Source organism: Acipenser ruthenus, chromosome 21 (genome assembly GCF_902713425.1).
Source record: "Acipenser ruthenus chromosome 21, fAciRut3.2 maternal haplotype, whole genome shotgun sequence".
Taxonomy (NCBI): domain Eukaryota; kingdom Metazoa; phylum Chordata; class Actinopteri; order Acipenseriformes; family Acipenseridae; genus Acipenser; species Acipenser ruthenus.
The window spans coordinates 1,369,820-1,384,283 of NC_081209.1; the positions used below are offsets into that span (position 1 = coordinate 1,369,820).

The following is a 14,464-nucleotide window of genomic DNA, read 5'->3' on the forward strand; positions in this document are numbered from 1 at the left end:
CACATGTCTCAAATCTTGTAATCAGTCATTCAGCCTATTTAAATGGAGAAAAGTAGTCACTGTGCTGTTTGGTATCATTGTGTGCACCACACTGAACATGGACCAGAGAAAGCAAAGGAGAGAGTTGTCTGAGGAGATCAGAAAGAAAATAATAGACAAGCATGGTAAAGGTAAAGGCTACAAGACCATCTCCAAGCAGCTTGATGTTCCTGTGACAACAGTTGCAAATATTATTAAGAAGTTTAAGGTCCATGGAACTGTAGCCAACCTCCCTGGGCGCAGCCGCAAGAGGAAAATCGACCCCAGATTGAACAGAAGGATAGTGCGAATGGTAGAAAAAGAACCAAGGATAACTGCCAAAGAGATACAAGCTGAACTCCAAGGTGAAGGTATGTCAGTTTCTGATCGCACCATCCGTCGCTTTTTGAGTGAAAGTGGGCTCCATGGAAGAAGACCCAGGAGGACTCCACTTTTGAAAGAAAAACATAAAAAAGCAAGACTAGAATTTGCTAAAATGCATATTGACAAGCCACAATCCTTCTGGGAGAATGTCCTTTGGACAGATGAGTCAAAACTGGAGCTTTTTGGCAAGTCACATCAGCTCTATGTTCACAGACGAAAAAATGAAGCTTTCAAAGAAAAGAACACCATACCTACAGTGAAACATGGAGGAGGCTCGGTTATGTTTTGGGGCTGCTTTGCTGCGCCTGGCACAGGGTGCCTTGAATCTGTGCAGGGCACAATGAAATCACAAGACTATGAAGGCATTCTGGAGCGAAACGTACTGCCCAGTGTCAGAAAGCTCTGTCTCAGTCGCAGGTCATGGGTCCTCCAACAGGATAATGACCCAAAACACACAGCTAAAAGCACCCAAGAATGGATAAGAACAAAATATTGGACTATTCAGAAGTGGCCTTCTATGAATCCTGATCTGAATCCTATCGAACATCTATGGAAAGAGCTGAAACTTGCAGTCTGGAGAAGGCACCCATCAAACCTGAGACAGCTGGAGCAGTTTGCTCAGGAAGAGTGGGCCAAACTACTTGTTAACAGGTGCAGAAGTCTCATTGAGAGCTACAGAAAACGTTTGATTGCAGTGATTGCCTCTAAAGGTTGTGCAACAAAATATTAGGTTAGCGGTCCCATCATTTTTGTCCATGCCATTTTCATTTGTTTTATTATTTACAATATTATGTTGAATAAAAAATCAAAAGCAAAGTCTGATTTCTATTAAATATGGAATAAACAAAGGTGGATGCCAATTACTTTTGTCAGTTTCAAGTTATTTCAGAGAAAATTGTGCATTCTTCGTTTTTTGTGGAGGGGTACCAACAAATCTGAGCACATCAGTACATAATGGGAGGTTCTGCTCTTAAGGAAGCTGTTCTTAGAAGTGTCTGGTGGAAACTATGCCACAAATGTAAAAGAAGGTAAGAACCCAATTTGATACCCTTGGGCTTTACCAATAGTTATAAAGATGGCATCCTATAAAGTCAAATATCCCCACGTTATTCCTCCGCACATTTGGCTGTACCCCAGTGTTCTGGATCTTTATTTTTTTAGTTTTAGATCTGATGCATGCTGTCTTTATTTGAATCTGCTCCAAAAACTAAATAAAGTTTATGAAGAAACATGGAAAACTGTGATTATAAAAACAACCCTATCTGAATCAGTGACGCCTTTATAAACGGCTTTCTTCTTCTAACTTAAGGTGCGTAAAGTCCCGCTTTCCTTTTATTCTGGTTGCTATTCACAGACAGCACTGCAACAACACCCGATACGCATGCCAGCGTCAGTGACACACTGTCGCTGGAGGTGAAAAGCGCTCAGTGCCTACTGGCGCTGGTGTATAACACCTGTAACATGTTAAACCAGCGCTCAGTGGCGCACCGCCGCGGACCAGCAGCCAATTGCAAGCTAGCAAGCCAATATAGAAAGTGTCACATGACAAGTGTTCGTGTGGTGTTCTAGCTTGCTGAAATCATTTTCTTTAGAAACTTTATTTTTATTTTTGATGGTGCACATTGTAAGTGATATTCTGGAAGACGAGACTCCCTTTTCAAAGCGCGTAGAAACAAGCAATCATCAACGACAGTGCCTCCCGGCAGCTTTTGTCGAAATTCTGTTTTTATATTTATTTTCTGTTAACATTAGTTTATGGATAATCTTGTTTGCTTTTAAACTAATTAAATTGTTACAAAAAAAGACTATTCTATAGTCCATTCATTTTAATTCCGTACATGGTCTTGTTGTACTAGTGCTCAAATATACACTCCCTTTTTTCTTTCTATATTTACCCAAAACCTCGCTTAATATAATTTTAGGAAATGACATATCAGCACTGTGCTTGCATCCAGAGCGCGTCTGCCGATGAAAATAAAAATACGGCTAAAAACAAAACAGTATTCGGTTCAACAGAGACAGTTAGTAACTTAAAAACAAATAAGCTAAGTGCTCCATGTCTGTCTGAGTAGGTTGAAATTTGAATGTGCCTGCTAGCGACGCTCAGCCAATAGGCAGGGGCGGGACGTTGAAAAGAATTGTGGAAAATGTCGTTTTAAGACCTTGAAATATACCTTCGCTTCTATGCCTGATCCCACATTTCCCACAATTCTTTTCAACGTCCCGTCCCTGCCTATTGGCTGAGCGTCGCAGAGCTAGCAGGGGCGGCACATTCAAATTTCAACCTACTCAGACAGACACGGAGCACTTAGCTTATTTGTTTTTAAGTTTTAGCTTACTGATCACTTAGTTTAAGTGATTTGAATTGTTTGAGAATGCAATCATTCTTCTTTATTTATATATTAATATATGAGCTCATCTGATATTTCGTTTACAGTGTGGTCCTGTTAAAATGCGTTTTACCACATGGAGCTGGTACACCACTAGAGAATAAGGGTAATGAGTTCAACTGCTTTCAAACGAATGCCAGTACTGCTAGACTAAATATAAACGGAGTCTGACACTGAAGTGAAGTGAACACTGGTGTTTAATGAATCGCCGGGGAGCGTTTGCAGATTGCAAACTCCCAATGTCCCTGGATAATTCCATTTTTTATAAGCACAAGAAATCGTAGGTCTTTCCATTCTTGCCTTTCTTTGCTTTTCGCAAGATATAAATACCCGAGGTTTCAGAAGAATGTGGTGAACTGAAACGCTGACTCCACAATGCTCGTACCATTAGCTTTAACGTTGGACAGTGTCGGGAATGTTGCTTTGTTCATTCTCCATATTCTACTAGCAACCATTCCCGTGGTAGCAGCCGGGTGTGTAGTCATCGCCATTGCAGCAACCAAAGCGCTAAGAATCGAGAACAGATTCATCTACATGCTGAGCACAAGCATAAGCGACTTCTTGTCAGGACTGACTTGGTACTACTCAGGCATTTTCGACGTACGGGAGGGCTATCCAATGAAAAATGGAACCTATTTTATTGCGCCGACGCTTCTTGGGGTTAATTTTTTAACAATCCTTGCGGCTCAAGTGGACAGGTTCTTTGCTGTCAGATCTCCCTTCATGTACCACCGTCTAATAACACTACCGGTAACTATTGCGGTTTGTGTTTATATCTGGGTTCACAACTACGCATTGGTTATTGTTTTAAACCTCCTTACCTCAGCTCTAGCAGCAAAAGTTAACGCCGGGCTGACATTTACTGTTAACATCAGCTGCATCTTTATAATGATCGGACTGAACATTAAACTGTATCTGATTGCAAAATACCAACTTGACCGTGATCCTCAAAATCCTGAAGCTGAAAGCAGAAAAGCGTCCGTTCAACTGATCATAATTGTGGCAGCGTGTTTCCTGATCCTGTGGACCCCGGGGCTGATCAATACCTGTCTTTGCAGTTTCACTACCGTCTGTTTCACTGCGAGGAACGCGGCAGTAAACCCGCTTTCTATTTTAATAAGGGGGAACCCAATTGCAACGCCGATACTGTACATAGTCTGCAGCCCTGCTTTAAAAGGAGCTGTTCTAACAACAGTTTTCAAACACTGTAGAAAATTCAAGAAAAGGTAAGTTTCCTATTTAAAGAAGCCGGCTATGGGCACCTGGCACTGTGTTAACGTTACATTGCACGCTTTATCATATAATCCATGTTTATACCAAACAGATAATTACAAACGCGAAGGCTGTTCTTAATGTCTGAATGTCATTCCTTCACTGTGTCTTTTGCCCAAGCACATTTCTAACCCTGCTGCACCGATTGTTTGAGGGACATGAGAGGTACTTACAGTGTTATGTGTTTAGCAGTAGAAATATACAAATTAAATCGTTCCGCACTGAGAAATCGGATAGGGATGATGTGCACTAACGCTCCTGGGAACTTACACTGGCTATTTAAATCCTTTAAAGCCATGTACCATGAACACACGTCATTCCTCATATTAAACAAAATAAATAAATACATTATTATTAATAGTAATAATAATAATAATAATAATAATATAGGAGGCTGTGTGGTCCAGTGGTTAAAGAAGAAGGGCTTGTAACCAGGAGGTCCCCGCTTCAAATCCTACCTCAGCCACTGACTCATTGTGTGACCCTGAGCAAGTCACTTAACCTCCTTGTGCTCCATCTTTCGGATGAGACGTAATTGTAAGTGACTCTGCAGCTGATGCATAGTTCACACATCCTAGTCTCTGTAAGTCGTCTTGGATAAAAGGCGTCTGCTAAATAATAATAATAATAATGTTTAAAAGCAAAATATTTTAAAATGGTAGTGTGTGTTTTATGACTGGTTTCACAGACCCTAAATATAACTAATCCCGGACTAACGAATGTTACCTGAGGAAAGGCAGTCGATAACGTCTCATTCAAAGGACTTCCAGATCGGGTACAATCTGGGTCTGTGAAACTAGCCGTTCTAGAAATATTTAGCTTACGTAAACAAACACACTGGCATGCTTACTTTTTAAGACAAAACAAATCGGCCTGAGCGAAACCCTCATTCTATTACTTTAGATAACTGTTCCAATCTACCTGTAGTGTTTACAAGAAACACGTCACTTTATGTGTGCTGCAGTGTTGTCCCAATCGCAGCTTTTTATTTATTTTTTCATGATACAAATATGTTTAAAAATACAACGCGGTGATAGTGTCAACACGGGACACAGAAAAAAAGGTAACGTACTGATGTTCTGAACACTGTAAAGCAATTGAACCGTTCAGAGCGAGAAATCTTCAGCAATGAGAACTGCTCGAGCGCGTTCCAAACCGGAGGGTCAGAACTGTGCAAGCTGTTACCGAACGGGATGAACACCCGAAAGGACGCATGCGTTTTCTATTTCTAAAAATAAAATAAAATAATTGATCTTACAAAGCGTCAAAAAAATACCTCTGTAACATTTCTACTTTGGATTTTCGCTTAAAAATGTTTTGTGAATACGGCCCTAATGTTACGTTTACCGCAGTTATTATATAAGAAGTTTGCATTGATGTACAACAAAAATGAATTTATCAGGGGTTTGATAAATACACATATAGTTATACAAGCATTATTTTCACCTAGCTATTTCATTTTAAGAATGAAGAAAATGGGAAATATACGTGATCATTTTGTGGAGTTGTAAATTAACCGTGGTTCTTGTCTTTATTCTTTCAGAAAAATTGAACCAGACTCTGGAGAATGTATACCGGAAAGTGTAAATACTGTGTCGACTACATGTAAGCATTAATGTGGAGATAAATACACTTACCAGTACTTGAAAAATCTGAAGACTGAATTGTCCATGTCTTTTTTTACTACTGCTGCTGCTGCTGCTGATAATAATTGTATGCTGCATTTTTTCAGTACACTGCATACATCTCAAGCAATAGATTGTACACGCATGTTCTTGTTTATATTGATTCGGAATATACTTTAGGAACAATGAAAACAATAAAATGTATTTGCAAACATATATATATATATTTTTTTTTATTAAAATCAGGTATCACTCCCCCCTTCCAAAAAAGGTCAGCCAGGGTGTCCTCGGCTCACCGCACACCAGCGACCCCTGTAGTCTGGCCGGGCGCCTGTGGGCTTGCCTGTAAGCTGCCCGAGAGCTGCGTTGTCCTCCGACGCTGTAGCTCTTGGGTGGCTGCATGGTGAGTCCACAGTGTGGAAAAAAAGTGGTCGGCTGACGGCACACGCTTCGGAGGACCTGTGTGTTCGTCTTCGCCCTCCCGAGCCAGCGCAGGGGTGGTAGCGGTGAGCTGAGCCTAAAAAATAATTGGCCATTCCAAATTGGGAGAAAATAATAAAAATAATTGGCAAGCACTAAATTTTAAATAAATAAATAAATAAATAAATAAAAATGAATGGGAACGGGAAAAGGTGCCATAATAAGGGGAGGGAAATGTGATGGCCAGGCTGATATATGGTACTCCAGCTTACAGGCAGAAGCTGCCCATGCTTCAGAATAATATGATGTGCTGAAGTCCTGACATTCTTGTGTGGGGTTGAACCACAGGAATCCCTGTCAAATGTCCAGTGCAATGCAACAACCTCTCAAACAAATGGAAGCATAGAACACAGGCAACTAGGGCAGAGTTGCTGTTCCGATAGGCTTGGCTACATCAAAATGAAGGCAGGGCCACAGCCATTATGAAGTATAGCTCTGATGTGTCTACAGCTATGATTTAACTTACCCTAAGGAGTCTCAGTCAGAATATAACAGGTACAGTCTGCTTTACAAGTGTTTGTTTGACATTCTTAAAACCCTTCTTTAATAATGGTCATGGCTTTCACAGAAATACTTCCTTTGTGTGATTTGTTATGAGCCTGCTGTCCCATGAGGCCCCCTTTGGGAACGAGCTCTGGATCTCACTGGGATAACCTGGCATTGAAAATAACAACACCGTCACATGTGTATGCATACTGTGGATTTAACTGTGATGGTAGTATAAAAGATGATGAAAATATATGAATCACATACAGGAAACGGACAGACAAGCAAGAGCCATGACTATCCATTGGTAGTCTCGTTAGAAAACATAGTGATGCTAGCACAGATTAAACGCTACATTGCAGTCATTGGCTCTTGTGTATTAATTTCATCTAAAAGTACAGAATACTTTTCCTTACTTTTCATTACAACGTCTCCTTTGGGATAATACATTGTGCTAGGCTTATAACCAGGGGGTCTTTCAATGTCAGCGTTTAAGACTCTGATAAAGTTTGCTTCGTTAGTCACCCCATCTATCAACATATTTTGACAAAAAAAAAAATCTGAAAACATGTTTTGAAGTAATAAGTTAGATGTTTTTAAACCAGATCAACATGTCTCTGTGTGCATTAATACATTGCTATCATTTGATTACCATAACGCGAAACAATTGTTGCTTTTGATTATATGTTCATTGTTTTACATTGGCCTATAAGTAGGCTATCTTTGGGCATTTTAAGGCTGGGTCTGTATTTTCATATATTATGTCATATTTAGATTAATATTTGTACTTACATATGTAAATGAGCAGTCCAATTGTCTGTCTGCAATCAGACCATGTGATCTACAGCAAAGGCACCAGGATAGAGCAGTTTATCTTGAGTTCTGTATCTGAAGTATCTCCATAGGGTTAGGAAACTAAAGTCAGGTAATAAAATGCAGTTTAAAGTATTGGTTCGCTCTTGGGTCTAAATCAATGGTGGCTGTTTAATAAGTATAATTAAATGATTAAGGACCTGGTCAGCTGTTTAATTGGTTCAATAAATTAATTATGGACATTCCAACAGTGGGCCAAGATGTCCCCTGCTATAGAACAGAGGGTTTAAGAAAAAACTTCTACACATTTTACAAACTTGGTACCTCTTAAGTCAATCTTTGAAGATGTTTGGAAGTAACGCTGCAGCTTTAAATTTGAAAGGCAACATATATCACAAATTTATCTATGAAAAACAAATGGGGCTATTAAACAAACCTCCAAAACCAGTACCATGAATTCATGTACAAAACCATATGAACATTTTCTAGACTAATATAGTACAAGTTCTATGGGATTTGTGACAGGCTCTGTAGAATAATATAGTACTTTAGGGGTATTTCTGTTGTATAAATATCAAAATACTCAGGGTTCATCTGTTAGGTACCGGCCAACGGTTTTCCTTACTAGACACTCTAAAACACACGAACAACACTAACTTTTAAAAAGCGCGGTTAGCTCTCTCTATTCTAAAAACACATAGCATTGCTAAATTATTTAACAATCAACTGATAGATGTATTTCTTTAGCTGAAGATGTAAAAAAAAAACCTATTTATTCCGTTTCTTTCTTTCTGTTATTTTTTTACCTCACCCTCGCGCCCCCGTCTCTCTTCTATTCTCTTGCCTTCTCCTTTTTTTTCGCTCCTCCTCCAGCACCTCCCCCTTTCCATTCTCTCCTCCAGTTACATTGCTCCTCACGTAAGTCCCTCCCCTCTGCTCCAACATCTAATTCCTGATTGGTGGTAAGGGCTAAGCGCTGTATCTAATGTTACGCTACACTGTGAAGTCCACACTAACTAGACCCTGTTGTTTATAAGGCTGCTGTAGCACCATGCAGATAAATCGGTATCCATTTATCCTACCCACTACTTGCTCTTAATGGAGTTTACTCTTATAAGCAAATATTTTTACTATAAGGTTAGGTGGTCTTAGTCGAAATCCCTCTCAAACGTAATTATTTACTGTATTAATTTTCTCTTCTTTGATTCAGCTCATATTTACTACTGACTTTAGTGTATTTCATAACTGCTCTTATCTGTACTGTGATATTTTGTAACAACTGTAAGTCGCCCTGGATAAGGGCGCCTGCTAATAAATAATAATAATAATAATAATAATAATAATAATAATAATAATAATAATAATAATGATGATGATGATGATGATGATGATACATACCACAAAATACTATTTTTGAGAATGGCTTTAGTTATATAGAATACTATTATTATTATTATTATTTATTTCTTAGCTGACGCCCTTATCCAGGGCGACTTACAATTGTTACAAGATACCACATTATTTGTACATACAATTACCCATTTATACAGTTGGTTTTTTTTTTTACTGGAGCAATCTAGGTAAAGTACCTTGCTCAAGGATACAACACCAGGGATTGAACCCACGACCCTCCGGTCAAGAGTCCAGAGCCCTGACCACTACTCCACACTGCTGCCCTCTAGCGTATTCTATATGCACCACAGAACACACTATACAGTACATTGTGCTACACTTGCGCAGCAGAATCACACGGGTCACTTGCATATGGAAATCAATACACTGACAACTGGGTACTTTACATTTAGAAAGAAAAAAACACATGCATCTTAAATATAAGTAAATCATGATATAGAAAGTAAAACTAATCAATTCAGTTCATTAGCAATCGACTTCTGGAACCTTCTAATGAAGTTTACCTGGGATACCCCCCCCCCCCCTCCTTTAAGGTAGAAGCCTGCTGGTCAAATTGTAGCATTGTTTTGAGATTATTAAACGGTGCACTGTAACAGCGTGGCTGTCCTTGTTGTTTCAAATTAAAACGCAGTTCGTTTTTGGCATGGGCGCTGTTAGCGGGTGGCATGTGTTTAATAACCCGAGCAGGAAGGGCCGTGGCTTTAGCCGCCCTGCCGCCGCCGTGTGTTCTGGGAGAATTCACTAGATCCAAGATGGCGGCGAGCAGGAGGTTGGGGAAGGTAAATCTCCCGGTGCATTTGTTTTATTGTTACTATTTGAATTATATATATATATATTTAAAAATAACGGTTCGGTCTCGAACTTAAACAAAGAGTCGCAAGAGAGGCGTGTTAGTCGTTGGACACAGTTTAGATATCGTCGGTTCCCCGTTTAGAAAATGGTGACAAGGCGAATGTAATATAATGATCCTGTCCGAGGCAGAAAAACAACCACCGGCATGCAGGCCAGAACAGTGTCGTAACCGGGTGTTCCCTTTTACACACGACATTTTCACTCTTTAACTCGCGTTCAGAATAGACATTTTGTATACTGTTCGTGTATAATGCTGTTGCGGTGGCGTTAGCCGGGGAATGTTTGTTTTAAAATCTGATTCCGCTCTGGTAATTTGAAAGGACGGTTGGGTTACTTGACTGACACACAGGAAGTGCACAGTCTTTTATTTTCTGAATTGACTGTGAGATTATTATATCCACCGCAACCCGGCTCTGTAGTGTAAAACAACACATAGAAAAGGCAATTTGCCGGTTGAATATTTGTTGTGTGGTTTGTAATTGTGTAATAAATCCGCGAACGGATATCTACGTCATTGTTTTACATAATTTGTCATTTTGACTTCAATTATTATTTTTTATCTAAATACATCGAATGTATCGGTGTTTTTATTATCTGCCGTTGCAGTATGAACATTTCAGTATGGTCTGTTTGTTATATTTCTTTCGAAATTAGTGTGATGAATAATCTATTCGACTTTGTTTTTTTTAGGAACATACAGATGTAAAATCGGATTCAACTGTCATTTTGTGACGTTATTTTCAGTTTCACTAGTGGCCCAGGGAGTTGTCCTCAAATTGTCAGAAATTAGCTTTAGTTTCGTAGTTCAACGTAAAATTTCTTGGAAAGGCCCACTACACTACAGGCCAATGCAAGAAGCAAAATAAAAACCGAAACTAATGATCATCATAATAAAACACACATGCAGCAGTGCTGCCACACCTGAGTTGCATTGAGATTCCTTGACTGGGCTGATTTAGACACGGGTTAAACACATTAATAATTCGCATTTGATGTATAATGTAAAAAGTGATCAGCTTGATTTCATGTTACATCCCAATCAGACCATACTGTATTAAACCTTAAAACGACTGTTGAGCTGTGCCATCAGATTCCAAACATCGGAGATCCAAGACCTTTTGAATATTGAACAAAGAGCATCGATTATTTTATTTGTTTTTAAATGATCTGATATTTTACCCAAAACAAGTGGGGGATTATATGTGCGCCTATGCTATAGCACATCGGAACAAGCCATGTCACCATGTCAGTGCCATCCACAAAAGCATCATTTTGCAGTTATTAAATGCCGTATCTGCTATTGTAGCAGTCTGTAATCTGTTTTGATGATACAGAAGAAAAAAAGAGACATCTAGCTGAGCTGATTTCTGTTAAACTTATGAAACAGATAGAATTACATTCTGGAAGCTAGCAGCCTACTAAATTGTGTTTTGTTAAACTGGTCACTTCTGATTTAGTGTTAGTCCAGTTAATAGTTTCATGCTTAAATTGATACAGTAGAATTGTAACTTTTGTTTTCAGTATGTAATGCAAATTCAAGTTACATTTTAAATGAAAAGAATGTCTAGAATGTGCATAGCATGACAACATGTTGTGTAAGGAAAATGACAGGACAGTAACCAGAACAAAGTATATTGTGTCAAAAGTGCTCATTCCACCAAGGCTTAGCCTGAAACCCATGTCGTTCTTAAAATGACATTATTATAGACAGTGGTGAAAAAAATGTTTTGTTTTTTTAAAAATATCCTTAATGTAAATTTTTTTTTTTTACAGGAACTTGATGAAATCCGCAAATCTGGAATGAGAAATTTCCGTCACATCATAGTTGACGATTCAAATATTTTGAACTGGCAAGGGCTCATTGTTCCTGTAAGTATCCAATCAAAGTAGGAAATAAAACTATATGGTTTTCATAAAACTTACAAATTGTACTGTATCGGACATTATGGTAAAATGACTGTCATGCTCTTTCAGACACACAGATTTAAATGTAGGCAATTTTGTGTGTTTATAAACCAGGTATTTCATTCCCATACCAACATGCTCTTTGATTGAAATGACATGCTGCACTTGAGCCAGATTGACTTAGTTCTGGTTTATATGGCATAGGCCTATATACTGTAAAGGAGTTTACTTGTCCACTGTTTCCAAGGTGGCGCTGCACTCCATTTAGCCATTGAGGCATATTTTGTACATGGTCAGGGGCATGCAAGATAAATGGCAGGTGCTGATCAGGGTCCAGCTTTAGCCAACAAAACCTCAGTTCTGGATAGATTGACAGCTGGTTTACTGTCATTGTTTCAGTTGAGTTGACCGATTTCTAAAGCAGTGCTTTACAGTAGTTGTATACAGGAATTTCATAGGCATTTTAGGAACATACTTTAACTGATGGATGCCGTACATAAAAAGCTAGTAAAGTGTTTCATTTCTAGTTGAAACATTTGTCAACGAATGGGATATGTTTCTTTTAGTATGGCTACATATACCACGCCTGAGTGTTAAATGCATACCCACAAACATTTTGGTGCAGCAAAATGACTGCCACGTTTGATTGTTGTTGGTTCAGATTTCAGTTTTGATTCAACGCCATCATAATGTATTTCTTTAACCTTCATCTTTTTAACCTGTTGTATGTTTTCTTAAAGGATAACCCACCATATGACAAAGGAGCCTTCCGGATTGAAATCAACTTTCCAGCAGAGTATCCTTTCAAACCACCCAAGATCACCTTTAAAACAAAGATCTACCATCCCAACATTGATGAGAAAGGGCAGGTGTGTCTGCCAGTCATTAGCGCAGAAAACTGGAAACCAGCTACCAAAACCGACCAGGGTAAGTGCAAATACTATACCTGAAATTGTATTTATTTAAGAGTAATGTAGGGGCTGGGTAGATGGATATATAGACATACGAAACATTTTTCCTAGGGAATTCCTGACAAAGGTTCCTTGTGAAAGTGATTTTGTTTCGTTTTTTATTAAAGTCGTCTAGGTGGTCATTGTAGACAGGTGTCAACTTTCCGCAGATTCATGCATATTGACAATTCCAGTTAAGAATAAAAATTTGACCTTCCTTCATTGCAGAGGGGAATAGACAATATCAAGTTATGAACTTCAGTTTGTGAGTGTTCTGGAAGTGGTTTATTGTGTCAAGTTTGAGAACCTGTAGTAATTGTGTGCCTTTTTGTTTTTAAGTTATCCAGTCCCTCATAGCATTGGTGAATGACCCACAACCTGAGCACCCACTGAGGGCTGACTTGGCTGAAGAATACTCAAAGGACCGTAAAAAATTCTTTAAGAATGCAGAAGAGTTTACAAAGAAATATGGTGAAAAGCGACCAGTGGACTAAGACTTGGCTGTTGTGAATCCCACAAAACTCATTCTAGCAGACCCAGAGCAGTGCGTTTCAGAAGCACCTCGAAGCAGGACTCAATGTGGATCACAGACGTGCCACCCCATGGTGTTGCTTGTGTCTGTTACTAACTTTCTACTGTTTTCTTAAATCCAAAAAAAATGATTAAAAAATAAAATGCAAAAAAAAAAAAGATGGTTTAGAAAATAACCTGTAAAGATGGGATTAAAAATACACACAAAATGTTTTAGTTGTGCTTTGTTTGTTTAAAATCACTGCTTCAGTAGGCTATACATATGTTGCGAATATATTTGATTAATGTTTTCAAAGCCAGATCTTAAGCCCTTCAGGAAAGAAGAAAAAAAATGTTGTGGTGGTTCTGTTAAACTTTCTTTTCTATGCTGTCCCCTGAATTCTGCTTTCTTCCCCACTCCTCCCCTCCCCATGAGAATGTCTTGGTAAAGCAGCAGTCCTGAAGGTGGATGACAACTGTTTCATGTTACTTTTGCATTCTGTGGAACTTGCTTTATCAATTCCCCTAGCATTCAGTTTGTAACATTTAATAATCAGAATTACAGCCTAGTCACCAATTCTAATGTTTACGACATTAAAAAAAAAAAAAAAAAAGGTTTGTTTGTCATTAAAGAATTTGTTACGAGATTACTGCTTACAAAGTTTGGATCATAAACGTTTAAAGATTTGTTTTCTTTTTTCACATAACACAAACAGGTTCTAGTTTCCTTTTCAGTGTAGAAACTGATACATTTACAGTTGGCATTAACTGAAAAAAAAAAACATTCCCTGAGACAGCAGCAAAACGCAATGTAGAATATATATATATATATATATAAAATGCCACTAAATAAATACAAATGAACATTAACTTGCATGTGTGTCAGAAGGAAATGTAAGTTAGACAGGTAGTAATAGTTACACGCTAAGTGTTTTGGGACCTGTATGATACCAGGTTTTGCGGAGTCATTGCAGCTGCATATGTGAAAAATGCTACCCTTTTAAGAACATACTTTTACAATGTTTGTTGAAACGCAGCAAACATTCTTACAAGTATATGAATATTCAGAGTGCTTGTGCAGTAATTGCGATCCCACATTAGCACTAAATAGTGTAGTTGTCTTTTAATGTGTTAAATGCACTCTTTCCTTGGGTTTACTTTTTCTTTCTGCAGTTTTTTTCTTTTTTTGGGATAGTGATGCTTTATTAAGTTTCCTGACTGTATTTATGAACACAGCATATTTTCTGAAAATAGCCAAAAATAAAAATGAGGTCTACTTCCACATACCCCAGAGCTCTGTAGTGTGGTTATTGAGATCCAAAACAGACCCCCAATGCAATTAATAGCAGCAGCATTTAAGTGACCT

General features: G+C 38.5%; 1 protein-coding gene across 1 annotated transcript; it reads left to right on the top strand.

Moving 5' to 3' along the window:
• The first annotated feature begins 9,511 nt into the window (after positions 1 to 9,511).
• On the top strand, positions 9,512 to 14,384 carry LOC117428442 (ubiquitin-conjugating enzyme E2 L3). The gene is made up of 4 exons (XM_034047454.3): positions 9,512 to 9,660; positions 11,507 to 11,602; positions 12,379 to 12,565; positions 12,928 to 14,384. Exons 1-4 carry the CDS (start codon positions 9,547 to 9,549, stop codon positions 13,080 to 13,082), a joined length of 552 nt encoding a protein of 183 aa, XP_033903345.1. The 5' UTR covers positions 9,512 to 9,546; the 3' UTR covers positions 13,083 to 14,384.
• The last annotated feature ends 80 nt before the right edge of the window (positions 14,385 to 14,464 follow it).

Excerpts from the sequence above, each read along its gene's own strand:
- LOC117428442 (XM_034047454.3), top strand. The coding sequence starts at position 9,547 with ATGTGTTTAATAACCCGAGCAGGAAGGGCCGTGGCTTTAGCCGCCCTG. Across the intron at positions 9,661-11,506 it reads CGAGCAGGAGGTTGGGGAAG|GAACTTGATGAAATCCGCAA; the intron begins GTAAATCTCCCG and ends TTTTTTTTACAG. Across the intron at positions 11,603-12,378 it reads GGCAAGGGCTCATTGTTCCT|GATAACCCACCATATGACAA; the intron begins GTAAGTATCCAA and ends GTTTTCTTAAAG.